Consider the following 14,508-nt stretch of genomic DNA (forward strand, 5'->3'; position numbering starts at 1 on the left):
CTTGGATTTCTGGGAGATTCGAGAAGGTGGACAAGACCAGGGGGTTTCAATCAGGGTGAGACATGACGTGCACCCACCTCATGACTCCTCTTAGGCTCCTTTCTTTCCTTTCCTGAGGCAGCCCACCAAGCCAGGGAAACGGCGCGCAAGAACGTTTAGGCCCCGCCCCTCGCGCGCCGTTGACAGGAGCGGGGCGGGGACCACGGGAGTCGGGGAGGGGGGGCGGGTCCTGCCGCTGGCGCCCTGGAGCGTCGCGGGATGACGTAAATGACGCGGCGCGCACTGCCGCAGCCCCGCCGCCACTCTTTGCTCCGCCCACTGCCTGGGCCCCGCCCTCCGCCTGCCTGTCAGTTTCTGGCGGTCCGCGGGGCTGGGCTAGCGGAGGCCGCCGGGCCGCTGGGCGCCCGCCCCTCTGCCTCCGGCTCCTGTTTCTCTTGATCCCGCCCCTTCTCCTTCTCCTCTTCTTCCTCCCTCCCCGGGCAGCTCGACTCTCAGTTACTCCGCAGGGCTCCAATCCCTTACTCTTGCCGAGCTCTTTGCCTCAGCTAGGCTCTCTTCCTCACCGCTGCACACCTGCAAGGACATGGCCCACGCGTGTGGCGGCTGCCCCAGCGCCCGGGGCTCCGGGGATGGCGAAACGGTCAGGTCCAGGAAGGTGGCACTCATCACTGGCATCACCGGCCAGGTGAGTGAGGGCAGGACTCGCGCGCAGATTCCGTGCCTGTGAGTTACCGGCCGGCACACGTGCCTCTGTTCCCCTTGCCTTCAGGAACAGCCCAGTGCACATCCCGGAAGGTGTCTATTACCAGAGAGATGGAAAAGGAAAGGTGGTTTGTGGGGAGCATGTTGCTTTGGGAGTGTGCGGAGTGCATCAAACGCTTCTGGAATTTCTCTTGAATGTATAAGCATGCTTTCTGCACAGTGGTCCTCACACCCATGCAAGGCTGCCCCCTCTCACCTGCTGACAGCTGACGAGTGTGTGTTTTTCCCAAGTTGATGTAGGTACACCTGGAAGTTTGTGCTATGTAGCTCTGAGTATTGGAGCAGGGAGGAGGACACAGTTACTTGCGAATGTGTATGGAAGCATCTTGATGTATACGAGTGCTGAGTTCTGCTTCCCTGCTCATGCTTGCGAAGCAAGGATGCCTTGCTGGCTTGCTTCTTCCTCCACCAGATGGAAAGGAGTAAATAAAAGAAAGTAGTGCTATGGAGTCACAGATAAGGAACTGTTAAAAACCAAACAACAACAACAACAACAAAACAACTCACAAAACTCTTTCTTTTTAAATCACATGCATTTCTGAGATTCATTTTCATGTTTTGAAGTGTTCTCGATTGGCCCAAACATGAGGTAAGGATTCCATGAAATACTGGAGTGACTTCATCAGGAGGAGCTGTTGGAGCTCTCTGGCCCAGGCTGATCTGGGCTAGGTTTGATAGGCATCTCTCAGATGTGTGGCAAGAAGGAGGGCCAGAGCATTTTGTCTTAGTTAGCTGTGAAGTGGGCGTCAAAAAGTTTATGGATAAATGGAATTAAAAGAATGGAACATTTCCACAAACTTTGAAGTCCCCTCATATTTTAGAATCACTGGTGATGACAATTTTGCTTAAAGATGTGCAACTGTTGGTGGCCAATATGAAGTGTCCCTACTCTGCAATAAAGGCCATGATGATATACTATATTGCTTATTATATTCCAGTAACTTGAACAATACTACCTCATATAATTCTCACAGTAATTTTTTAAGGGAGTACTTTTATCAACGCCACTTTACAGATGTAGAAAATGAAAACTGAGAGTTTAATTTCCTTACAACAAGGAAATGTTCAATTTGAATTCAAACCCACCTGGCTCTGAAGTCTTGCTTTCTCAACCATTATATTATTTTGTCTCACAAGAGAAGACTAATATGTTGTGGACCTAGAGATAGTAGGTTAATTGGTGCTAATTTAGGAAAATGTGGTCTTAACTATGATTGAAAATTAACGAAAGAAAATAACAGTTGTATATAGTTAAGGCAACTATTTTTTTGTTTTTTAAAATCATTTTATTGCGGGCTCTTGCAGCTCTTATAACAATCCATATAGCCGTCGTGTCAAGCACATTTGTACATATGTTGCCATCATCTTTTTCAAAACATTTTCTTTCTACTTGAGCCCTTGGTATCAGTTCATCCTCCCCCTCCCACCCCTCACCCCAAAGGCAACTATCTTTACTGAAATAAAAATCACCTCTTAGGGCCCGACAAGTACTGGTTCTTGAAGGATGTTGGGACAAACTTCCAAGATAAAGGACTATCTTAAAAAAACCAGAACCCATATGGCCCAAAGTATATTAGATTAAAGAAATTCGGGTTTAGTCATAGTGTTCACATCATGCTAATTTGGGACAGTCATTGAGGTTGGGCACATTTTTGTCATGTCATAATCCATAGGTAAGTTTGGCAGTTCCAAAGCACGAATGGCTCCACAGGGGAAAATGAGGCTATCTGTTCCTGCAAAGATTTATCGTCTTGGGCATCCTAGATAGGGTGGCTATGAGTTGGATCTACTCAATGGCAGTGTCAAGAAGAGACTTCAGATTCAAGAAGATGGGGGTAGAAACCACTGCTGAAGTATTACGGCCATAGTGCCATGATGGACTCTTAAATGAGAATGATTATATACGACTGTAGGGCTCTGTTGGCTGTGCATCTCAAGTATGTGTAACTAATCTCTATCTGATTCTGGTACATGGAAAAATCCTTAAGTGAACTTGAATGTAAAGGATGATTTCTCTTAATAGGCACCTTATTCTAGCTTTCTCCCTTCCATGTGTGTGTGATTTTTTTAAAAGAAAAAGATCTTTTAAACACTTATGGTAAAAATATACACACTGAAACATCTGCCCACACAACTTCCACAGTTTTAGCTCCAGTGACAGTGATTGCACATTTCATGTTGTATCGCCATTAGTACTACCCTTTCCAAACTATTCCACCATCATTAATATCAATACAGTGCCTTTAAACAAAAATAAGTACCTTCCTTTTCTTCAACCTCTGGTACCCATTAATAATCTCTGATTTCCATATATTTGTTTACAGTATTTTCCCTTTGGGGTTTCCTGTCAATTCTTGACATAGTAGTTATTAATCATTTCCCAAAGACCTTTCCCTATTAAGTCACATTTTCAGGCTTTGCATTGCTGCTTTAGGTCTGTGGCCAGCCATCAACAAAGTTTACTTCCATTGTCTAATGAGCGTTGTTGTCCTTATTATACCCGTGGAAATGTTCTTTTTGTTCTTTGAAAACTAGAGTCTTGTATCTCTTCAAAATCATTTTATGCTGAATGGCCTTCACAACTTTCACGTTTTTTAACTTGTTTAATAGCCTTTATGTTCTCAGACTATCCCTGTCAAATGCAGCTCCTGGAACTTTCCTTATATTTACATATATGCCGTTCCTGTTGACTCTACAGGTAATTTACATACTTTAATCTCTTGGATTGTGAAACTGCTTAAGATAGAAATCTCATCTTGAGCCTGCTGCTTCCAACAGGAAGCCTTCTAGGCTTCCTACAGTGCTATCTTCTTTCTGTGAGCACAAGAGGTCTTTTTTGATCATTTACCATATGTGAGGCTATTGTTTGAGGTACTACTAGGGATATAAAGATTTGTAAGAGACTATTCTCTGTCCACTAGGATCCCAGTCTTTGAGGGGCTTAAGAAATGTACACGAAAAGACAGTACATGTATGTAAAAATTAGTCTTGCACTCATACCACTTTGCCTGTCATAGAGTCGATTCTGATTCACAGAGACCCTGTAGAGGAAAGCGTGGGAGTGCTTCAGAGGGTTTCCAAGGCTGTAAATCTTTATGGAAACAGATTGCCTCAGTTTTCTCCTCTGGAGTGCTTGGTGAGTTCGAACCATTGCCCTTTTGGTTATGTAATTTGCTGCCATAAAGATTTACTTATAGAAACCCAAAGGGGGGCAGTTCCACTTTGTTCTATAGGGTCACTATGAGTCAGAATCCACTTGAAAGCTATGGGTTTGTTTTTCGGTGGCTCATTTCCAAAATTTTGAAGACAAAGGAAGAAAGGCCTGGTGATCAGCTTCTGAAATTTAGGCAATGAAAACTTTGTGGGTCACAACAGACTATTTTCTGCCATAGTGCTGGAAGATAAGCCCCCCCAAGGTTGGAAGGCAGTACACAATAGCTGCAACAATGGAATTGGAAACATCAATCATCATGAAGATGGCCCAGGACTGTACAATGTTTTGTTCTGTTGTATGTAAGGTCACCAGGAGCTGCTGTTCACTGCAAAGTAACTAAGAAGGATCTATGTGTACCCCGATGTTAGGCAAGTGACTTTCCTGCCAGATGGGGTGAGTTAATTCTTTGCTTCATTAGAAGAATGGTACCTCCCCTTCACATTCTTAATAAAATAATAATCTATTTCTTGAATGTAAGGAAAGAAGTTATGGATATTATTATTTGGCTTTGATTTGCATAGGGGAACCTATTATTTAGTGGCAGAAGGTTCCATATGATTTGAATCAATATCAGGAGAAAGTTGATGTCCAGTGATCCTTATAAATAGCAAGTATGCTGTAGATAGAGTTTGGGAGCTGGTATTCTCCCCTCATATAGAGCATTGTGAATTGTGGATATTTACTGTACATCTTCATTACTCTGATTTGTGGTTGTGGAATGAAAGGTTTGGCATCCCTAGAGATGAAAAAAAGTCTCAATTACTTTCCTGTTTTGATCAGGTTATTTATTATGTGGTAGCAAGGTCTTTCTACCTTTATAGCAGATAATTAATTAGTTGAGCCCTGGACTGAGGATCAGTAGTGAGGATTTTAACATCAGTTAGCTGTCTAGCCTTAGTTTTTCCTGAGGTGTCTCTTCAGCTGCAACCTGAAAGGATTACTGGTATCAATCATCAGGCCCATTACTAGCCCCAAGAGCTATCACCGTAAGATACACACTACATTATAATTGATCAAGTACATTAATTTTAAATGTTCCACAAATATTTATATGATTATATTTAGCAGTGCAGTAATTTAAGACCGCTTTAAAATGAGATCCAGTAGGAGAATTAAAAAAATCAATAAACTGTTAATTTTCATGAATTTAAAATTGTGTGAACTAAGAAGAAGAATGTTCACTATGAATTTAACTCGAATTGATAGCAATGGGCTTGGTTTTGAGTTTATCTAATTTTGTGGGTATACCACCGAAGTGATGTTTTTACTTTTGAAAAATTATATACACATATATATAAAATCATTTTATTGGGGGCTCATATAGCTCTTATCACAATCCATACATACATCTATTGCGTCAAACACATTTGTACATTTGTTGCCCTAATCATTCTCAAAACATTTGCTTTCTGCTTGAGCCCTTGGTATCAGCTCCTCCCCGCCCCCTTCTATGTGTAGAATCCATCAGCCATGATTACATTCTTTGAGTTATGCAACCATTTTCATCTTTCTTTCCTTGAGTTCATTCTTTAGTAACCTAAGCTCATTGTCCCTCAAGTTTCCTATCTGATCTTTTAAGTTACTTGATTCTATGTAGATTGTATTTTAAAAGGACACAATGCTATAAAGGCAGATATTATTTGCTAGTTAAGCTAAACAGTTATTGGTTGTTTTTTTTAATCATTGTATTGGGGGCTTATACAACTCTTATCACAATCCATACATCCATTCATTGTGTCAAGCACATTTGTGCATTCATTGCTCTCATCATTCTCTAAACATTTTCTTTCCACTTAAGTTCTTGGTTCAGCTCCTCATTATTTTCCCCTCCATCCCTGCTCCCCCCTCCCTCATGAACCCTTGATAATTTATAAATTATTATTACTATCTGACCCTTTGCCCTCTCTTCTGTTGTCTGTCCCCCAGGGAGGAGGTTATATGTAGATCCTTATAATCTGTTCCCCCTTTTTTACCCCACCTTCCCTCCACCCTCCGGTATCGCCACTCTCACCACTGGTCCTGAAGGGATCATCTGTCCTGGATTCCCTGTGTTTCTGGTTCCTATCTGTACCAGTGTACATCCTCTGGTTTAGCTGGATTTGTAAGGTAGAATTGGGATCATGATGTGGGGTGTGGGTGGGTGGGGTAGGAAGCATTTAAGAATTAGAGGATAGTTGTATGTTTCATTGTTGTGACATTGCACCCTGACTGGCTGTCTCCTCCCTGCGACCCTTCTGAAAGGGGATGTCCCATTACCTACAGATGGGCTTTGGATCCCTGAGATAATTAGTTTATTGTGCCAGCCTGGCCGATAAACACAAGTGGGATTAATTGAAGGGCAGAGAGAGAAATGGCTTGGTGAGCCTCGCCTTTCTTTTCTCTCGCTCTTTGATCATCGGACCAGTGTGCGGCTGCCTTGCTTGTTCTGTGCCTCAATTTACAGGCTACACTACCTGTGGGACGCCTAGCCTGTGGACTGTGTCGCTGTAAGTTGAGGTCCCTTTAAGACCACATGATTGAAATTTATATCTCTGGAGCTGAGAACTGACAGTTGGTGACCTGGCTGGCAATTGGTGACCTGCCTGGCTGTTTTGCTGCCTGTGCTGGGATAGCCTAGCTCTCTCTCTCTCTACAGAGGACTACCGGACGGCCCTCAAGACTTGAAGGACTGCTAGTGTCTCACAACTTTCTCACAGGAGTGAGTTGCACTGAGCCATTTGTACTGCTTTATAATTTAACTGTTCATTTCTTGTGTTATATATATCTTTATAAAGATATATATATATATAATTATCAGCAATCTGGTTTTATCTCTAGAGAATCCTGGCTAACACAGTCCGCAATCTGCACTCCCCCTCATTTACAATGATATGATTTTTTTGTTCTTTGATGCCTGATACCTGATCCCTTGGACACCTCGTGGTCAGACAGGCTGGTGTGCTTTTTCTATGTGGGCTTTGTTGTTTCTCAGCTAGATGGCTGCTTGTTTACTTTCAAGCCTTTAAGACCCAGATGCTATATCTTTTGATAGCCAGGCACCATAAGCTTTCTTCACCACATTTGCTTATGCACATATTTGTCTTCAGTGATAGAGGAAAGAATTAAGAGGCAAAGGGTATTTATAGAGGTCTAAATACAGGCATGTACATATGTAAATATATTTATATATGATAATGGGGAAATAGATCTAGGTGCATATATTTATAGGTTTAGTATTAAGGCAGCAGATGGACATTGGGCCTCCACTCAAGTACTCCCTCAATATAAGAACACTTAGTTCTAGTAAATTGGCATTCCATGATGCACACTTTCCCAACATGATCACTGAAGACAAAGCAAGTACATAAGCAAATGTGAAGAAAGCTGATGATGCCCGGCTATTAAAGGATATAGCGTTTGGGGTCTTAAAGGCTTGAAGATAAACAAGCGTCCATCTAGCTTAGAAGCAACAAAGCCCACATGGAAGAAGCACACCAGTCTGTATGACCACAAGGTGTAGAAAGGATCAGGCATCAAAAAACAAAAAATCATATCATTGTGTGCCCAGTTGTTGGGTTTTAAGATGATAAAAACAAAATTTTTTGTGGGTGAGAAATATATTTTAAATTTATTTTTCCTAGAAATATTAAAATATGTAAGCATTTGTATTTTGAATTTAGAGCTTATGTAGTTCAGGTTTCATTCATTCCCCAATTTTTTGTTGAGATTTACTCTGTGCTGAGTTAGGTGCTAGAAATAGAGCAATGAACATGATAGGCATGCTCTTTGTCTTCAAGGTGTTGGTAGTCTAGCAGATGTTAAGCACTTAGACTGGTAATATACAGACTCATAAGTCCTATGACAAATAAAATAAATGCATTACTGAATCACAAGAAGATCTTCCCTCCCCTAAAAAAAGGTCCAAAAGAGCTTTAACAGATCTGTTGAACATCTTGGAATACTTACCTTGGAAGTTTCTGCTTATGAATGCCATGTTGTTCAAAGGGTAGTTGTAAGCCCTTATTGTAAGAGACAAATATCTGTATGCTAATTTCTTCTTAATTTTTTTGCATGTATGCACAACTGAATCTTAGACCAATTGACAAAGCATTTGATGAACTGTCGACTTGTGATGAAATGTAATGGTGGCTCCACTGATAGGTCAACATTTTCTTCTGAGCTGATCAAATTTTCAGTTGACAGAACATTTCCAATTAAGTTCTCTATGGTAACAGTGTAAGCAAGGGAATTAATATTTGTTTTAGGATTTGATAACTGATATTTGATCCAGTATTGTACTCAGAAAAATGAACATACAACCAGATTACATTGCCCTATGTAAGAGTAGCAAACTCAATGCCACTGAGTCAATTCTGACTCATAGCAACCCAATAGGACAGATTAGACCTGCTCCTATGAGTTTCTGAGATGTTAACTATTTATGGGAGTAGATAGCCTCATCTTTCTCTTGAGGAATGGCTGGTGGTTTTGAACTGCTAACCTTTTGTTTTGCAGCCCAATGCATATCCCACTAAGCCACCTGGGCTTATTTGAACCAGTGTACCTTATTTATGTTTAGTAAAGCTACATCTTTAAGATCTTCTAACTTCCAGCATATCATATTTTCCTTCTTTCCTTGCGAGATCTTGGGAATCTCACATTTCCAGACTAACCAGACAGACGATGGTCAGTTCCATGAACCGTGTGCATACTCACTCAGTACACATGAAAATTAGTGAGTGAAACCTATTTGGAAGATTATCTAAGATAGAAAGCTAGATTCTTGACAGTGGCGCACCTGATCTTTGGTTAAGCCAATAAGCGGTTTTCCTGCCAAATCATGTGACATACCACAAGTAATGTTTTATTTTTATGTTAATGTAAATTTAATGATTGCAATTTTTACAATTTTAAAAAATTCAAAGTATTATTTTGGTGCTTAATTATGTTGAATTGAGTCATATAGAATTGAGGTTAGATGATATTTGACTTCCCTCAGTTCATATTTTGTCCTAAATACTATTTATTTTGTTGGTGCTGAGTGTATGGCAGAGCATACAATTCTCAGTATCTACTACATGTACAAGGGTGAGCCAGAAAGTATTGCTACTAGGTTCCAGTTCCATACTCACATGGGTTTCTTCCAAACAAAACACGTTTACATATACCTCTGCAATCAGGGGATGGCTGCTGACAACTTCTCTCAGTAATACATTTGTCTGAGTTTTCCTATGGAGCCTTCAGTGAAAAAAAAAAAAAAGGAGAGAAGAGGTCCAATCAAAACAGTTCCTTCTGGGGGCTCTGATGGGCCAGTTCAATTCAAGGTAGAGAAGTCAGCTCAGAAGGTTCTGGTGACTAGTGTTTGGAACTCCAAAGGGGTAATCTTGGTAGATTTTAAAAGAAGGAACCAATACAATCATACAATCATGGGGGATTATTATAAAAAAGTTTCAAGGAAATTGAAAACTGCATTGGTGAGAAAAAGGGCAGGGAAGTTACACCGAATAATTTTTTCCCATTGTGACACCTGCCCATTCTTTGAGAGTAGCAAGGGCTGTCCTAAGAGAATTCTATTTGGAAACCTTAGTCCAGTCACCCTACAGCTCTGCTCTGGCCCTTGGGACTTTTTTAAAATTCTCGTAGCGTACACTCAAACTCAGGCAAACTCACTGCCGTTGAGTCAATGCTGACTCACAGTGGCCCCTGATGTGGGTTTCTGAGAGAAAAACGGTTGACAGATATAGAAAATCCAGTCTTTCTCCCACAAGTTGCTGGTGATTTCGAACTGCCAACCATGAGGATCGGATCCCCAGTGTGTAACCACTGCACCACCACGGCTTCTCACCCATAACATGAAGGACATATTAAAAAAACATAATTTGAATCCTTCAATGATACCAAAATTGCGTTCCTCTGTGGTGTAAAGAGGAAGGAATTCTTCAGGGAAGGGTTGGAGATGGAAACATTGCCTTCAGAAGTGTATAGACCTAGATGCTCTGTTGAGAAACAATAGCTTCACATTTTAATATTTTTGCCTAGTAAAGGTTATATGATTTTTTTAGCAATGCTTTCTTATTTACCTGGGTACAATTAAGTGATACAGATTATATCCTTTTAGTTATATAATCATTCTTCCCTCCTTTCTCCCTGAGTTAACCTTCCTTCATTAGCATAAAAGCACTTCTCCCTAGGGTTTTTATCTAATCTTTTGAGTTGTCACTTTGAGGCCATATAGATAATAATTAGAGGAGGATTATGCTCATAAGATGACTTAAGGGGATATTTTTCATTTACAATTTAAAGATTATCTCAGAGCAATAGTTCCTAGGGATTTACCCAGATTCCATGGCTCCTGAAATTCAAAATTGTTTTTGACATTTTGCCCCATTGATCATGAGTCAGCTGTGAAATCTTTGATCAAAATGGTCAATAATGGTAGCCAGTTATTATCCAGTTCTGCTAGTTTTATGGCAACTCACTGCCATTGGGTCAGTAGCATTGAGAACTGCTCCTTGAGTGTTTCCAAGACTGTAATTCTTTACGGGAGTACAAAGCCCCATCTTTCTCCCTTAGAGGGGCTGGTTGTTTTGAACTGCTGACCTTGCACGTAGCAGCTCCATGGGTAACCATGATGCCAGCAAAGGGCTCCTTTGTTTTATGGTAAAGGAGATAGTTATTCATGGACGCAATTAGCCGCACATTTCATATCCTCCTATTCCTTTTATCTCTTGCTCCCGGTGAATGGAGACCGAATATTCTGCTTGGGATGCCTGTGTGCAATGAACTAGGAGATAAAGCAAAGATACTAAAATGTTATTAGGCCCATGAAACTTGATCCTAAACTTAAAAACCCAAGAACCAGATCCATAGTGTTTATGTACATAGTAGTCTCAGCAGTACTTTTTCGTCATTTTGTAAATATGTCACACAAATTTTGCAGGTATACAACTTTTTAGAGGTACACAATTTATTACAAGCAATTATAATAACCAACTGTGCTTCCTACCCTTATTTCATGTGATCTTTCTATCACTGTTAACCCTACTTTTATTCTTCCTTTTGCCCCTGCTAGCTGCTAATAAACTTTGATCTCTATACCTTTGCCATTGCTCGTCTTTTCATGTAGCGAGGCCATACAATATTTGTCCTTTTATGATTGGGCTATTTTGCTCAGCATAATGTTTTCAAACTACCCAAATTGTAGTATGTATCAAAACTTCACTACTCCTACTGCCTGAGTAGAATGCCATTATATATATGTAAATGTGCATTTTTGTTTATCCATTCACTCTGTTGACATTTAGGTATTGACTATTGTAAATAGTGCTGCAATGAACATTGGTGTACAAGTCTCTGCTTCTAGCCTCTTGGGGATATATATATGGAATTCCTGAGTCATATGATGTCTATTTTTAGCTTTTTGCGGAATTGCCGTACCATTTTCCACAACAGTTCTTCCAATATTCATTCCTACCAACGAAGAGTAAAATTCTAATTATCCCACACTTTCACAAACTTTTGTTATTTTCTGTTTTTAATCTTAGCCCTCCTAAGCCACTGCCATTGAGTCAGTTCTGACTCATAGCCATAGTCCTGAAACAAACAAACAAATTTACTGCCATCGAATCAATTCTGACTCATAGCAACCCTATAGGACAGATTAGAACTGCCCCGTGGGTTTCCAAGAGTGTAACTCTTGACTGGAGTTGAAAACCTTGATCCAGAAGAGTGACTAGTGAATAGCAGGAGTAAAATGGTATCTCCTTGTGGTTTCGATTTCCATATCTCTTATGGATATTGATAATGAAATGTCTATTCAAATCTGCTGTATCTCACAGGACGATTTTTTTTAGCTGGCTTTTATAATTCATTGCAATGGCCACACAGAACTCATAGACAATACTCATGGTTATGGAGTTCATTAGGGAAGGTAAATTCAATTGAGAAATGCTCAGGATACAGTATCTGGCATGTCCATAGTTGGGCCTCTTTCTGGCTCTCTGTCCCTGCCCTGCTCAGGGGATGTTACAAAACTTTTGGGGGGCTGCCAGTAAATACTCAAAGGGCAGACCACTCCGCTGGAAGCCTTAATGCAAAGTCACTCACTTCCAGCTCTGGGTTTAGCAAACCCAGCTCCTCCAATTAAGTGGCTGGGGGAACCCCACCTGTAAGTCAGCCTCTTCTTGTCCAAAAGCCTCTGCTTTACTTGCTCCATGCCCCAAAGAACTGAAGACAAGTTTCAAACAAAATTTGTACATGAAGATTCACAGCAGCAATATTCACAGAACATCTAACTTTATGGTTGTTAGCCAATTGCTTACACATTTGTACCATTCAAGGACCCAGATGATTTATGTTTTTGTTGTTGTTGTTGCCGTTGAGTTGGTTCCGCCTCAAAGCGACCCCCTGTGCACTGTCTAACTATTGCACACAGGTTTCCCTCCGTGGGCTCATCGTACAGCTGCTCCAGAGGGTTTTTGAGATTGTAACCTTTTGGAGGCAGATTGCCAGGCCCGTCTTCCTGGGCGCTTCTGGAATGGGCTCAAACCACAAACCTTTTTGCTAGTAGTTGATCCCTTAGCCATTTGTTCAGCAGTCTACCTGTACTTCTTCCAAGACAGATTTCTTTGTTCTTTTGGCAGTCCATGGTACTTTCAATATTCTTCACCACCACCATAATTCATATACACTGATTCTTATTTGGTTTTCCTTAGGAATAGCAAATTACTACTGACGACCATAGTCACTTCATTAAAAGAAAAAAGAAAAAGATATGTAGCACCTTGATAAGAAAGACATGTGCTTAGAATAAAGAAGAGTCACCAATTTGTAAATCTGCAATGGGACTGAATATTTGAAACTAGGGCTGTCTGGGAGAACCTGGATTATTGGGCTTTATGATACCTGATCTTCCTGGTGTCCTTTCAATATTGAACACAATAAAAGGGGCTTGGTAGACATGAGTTAATAGTTTGAGATTTCATTTTTTGCCATTTCCTTTGGCATACTGGGCAGACCCTTAGGCAGTTTCCATAGCTCACAAAGAAGGCCAGTAAAAATGAACCAAGTTGGGAGCCCCGTTAGTCCAAAGAGCTCTGCTTCTGCAGCTGTCCAGGCATCAGTGTGTGTGGAAGGGATATGCAAATCACTGCTATGTTGTTTCATCTTCAGCTTGGGAACTGGAAACTGAAGTCGCTTGGGGAGCTTCTGGGCGGTGACAGATCTTGTAGTTTTGACCAGGCACTCTTTTTATGTCACCTATTTATGGTGTTGGCTCAGTCACCCAACTGGTTTTGTGAGGTTGGTCAATCCAGGGTGAAAAAAAGGGGGAGACTTAAATTTATTGGGTGAGTTTCTCAGTGGCGGATGGGAAGATTTGGGGGAGTTGTTTTGAGGGAGTGTGATAATATATAATGGCTTTTGCAGGGAGTTTTGTTTTGCACTTTGGGGTGTAAAGCTGGGAAAGGACAAGTGGGAAGGGTTCAGTAAGTTTTGAGTTGCTTCTTTTTATTTTTCTTTCATCTTTTTTGTGGACCATGTTGTTGTTGTTGTTGCTGTTGACCTGCTTCTGACTCATGATGAGCCCAGAGTACAACGGCTCCACTCCTTGAAGTGGGATCAAGCCACCAACTGTTAGGCCAGTAGTTGAACACTGAGCCCTTTGCACTACTTGTGTTTTTATTTATTTTTATTTTTTTCCTGCTTCAATTTTGTGAGTTTGACTCAAATGACCTTAGCTTACTTGGTGTTTTCTTCCTTTTTTTTTTTTTTTAAGCCCATGCATAGAGGGCTCAAAAAATTATGTCTGTCCCTACTAAAAGAACAAAGGTTTGCACCACGGGGAACAGGAGCATAGGTGTTTAGGTGTTTTCTTCCCGATGATATGTCTTTTAATCTTTACCGAGGCTTGAACATATGGATTTTAATATGTCTAAACATAATCGAAAGTTTATATTGTTGTCAGACTGGTATTTTGAGAACTTTGAGTTCAGTTTCTGGAAAGAAGTGTGTTTTAAAAGGAATTCTTTTATTTGAATAGGCTAATGATTGGAAGCTAAACTGGTGCTCTTGGAAGTCTTTCTGGATAGGGGACCATAAACCAAAACCTAACTCACTACTTATAGCGACCCTATAGGACAGAGTAGAACTGCCCCCATGGGTTTCTAAGATTTTCAAATCTTTACAGTTGCAGATAGCTTCAAGTTTTTCCCACAGAGCAGCTGCTGACTTTGAACTACTGACCATGCCTTTTGCAGCTCTAATGGGTAGCCCACTATGCTTAGGATCAAACCCAGAAAAACCTGAAATCCCTACTTAGTTCTTTAAACAGTGAAATTCACTTACCTTTTATAGTCTTACATTTTTCGTTTCTCTAAATATGCATGTTAAAAGAGCTATAAATATATTTCTAGAATACAGTCATTTACAAATTTCATTAGCTTTTAAAAGTAGTTTATAGTGTACATGATAGAAGCAAGAATATAGTAGGACTTTGGCTACATTACTGCCATCAAGTTGATTCCAATTCATGGTGATCCTATGGGACAAAGCAG

The 14,508-nt window shown here is 40.6% G+C and overlaps 1 protein-coding gene across 1 annotated transcript in view; it reads left to right on the top strand.

The window, feature by feature from the left end:
• The first annotated feature begins 425 nt into the window (after positions 1 to 425).
• GMDS (GDP-mannose 4,6-dehydratase) overlaps positions 426 to 14,508 on the top strand; it is a 698,702-nt gene continuing 684,619 nt past the window's right edge. The window contains exon 1 of the mRNA XM_004700180.2: positions 426 to 685. Within this exon, the coding sequence (XP_004700237.1) occupies positions 584 to 685 (102 nt within the window). The 5' untranslated portion in view covers positions 426 to 583. The remainder of the gene's footprint in view (positions 686 to 14,508) is intronic.

The sequence above is a fragment of the Echinops telfairi genome, unplaced genomic scaffold (assembly GCF_000313985.2).
Source record: "Echinops telfairi isolate 266 unplaced genomic scaffold, ASM31398v2 ScPeMD7_7424;HRSCAF=8462, whole genome shotgun sequence".
NCBI lineage: Eukaryota > Metazoa > Chordata > Mammalia > Afrosoricida > Tenrecidae > Echinops > Echinops telfairi.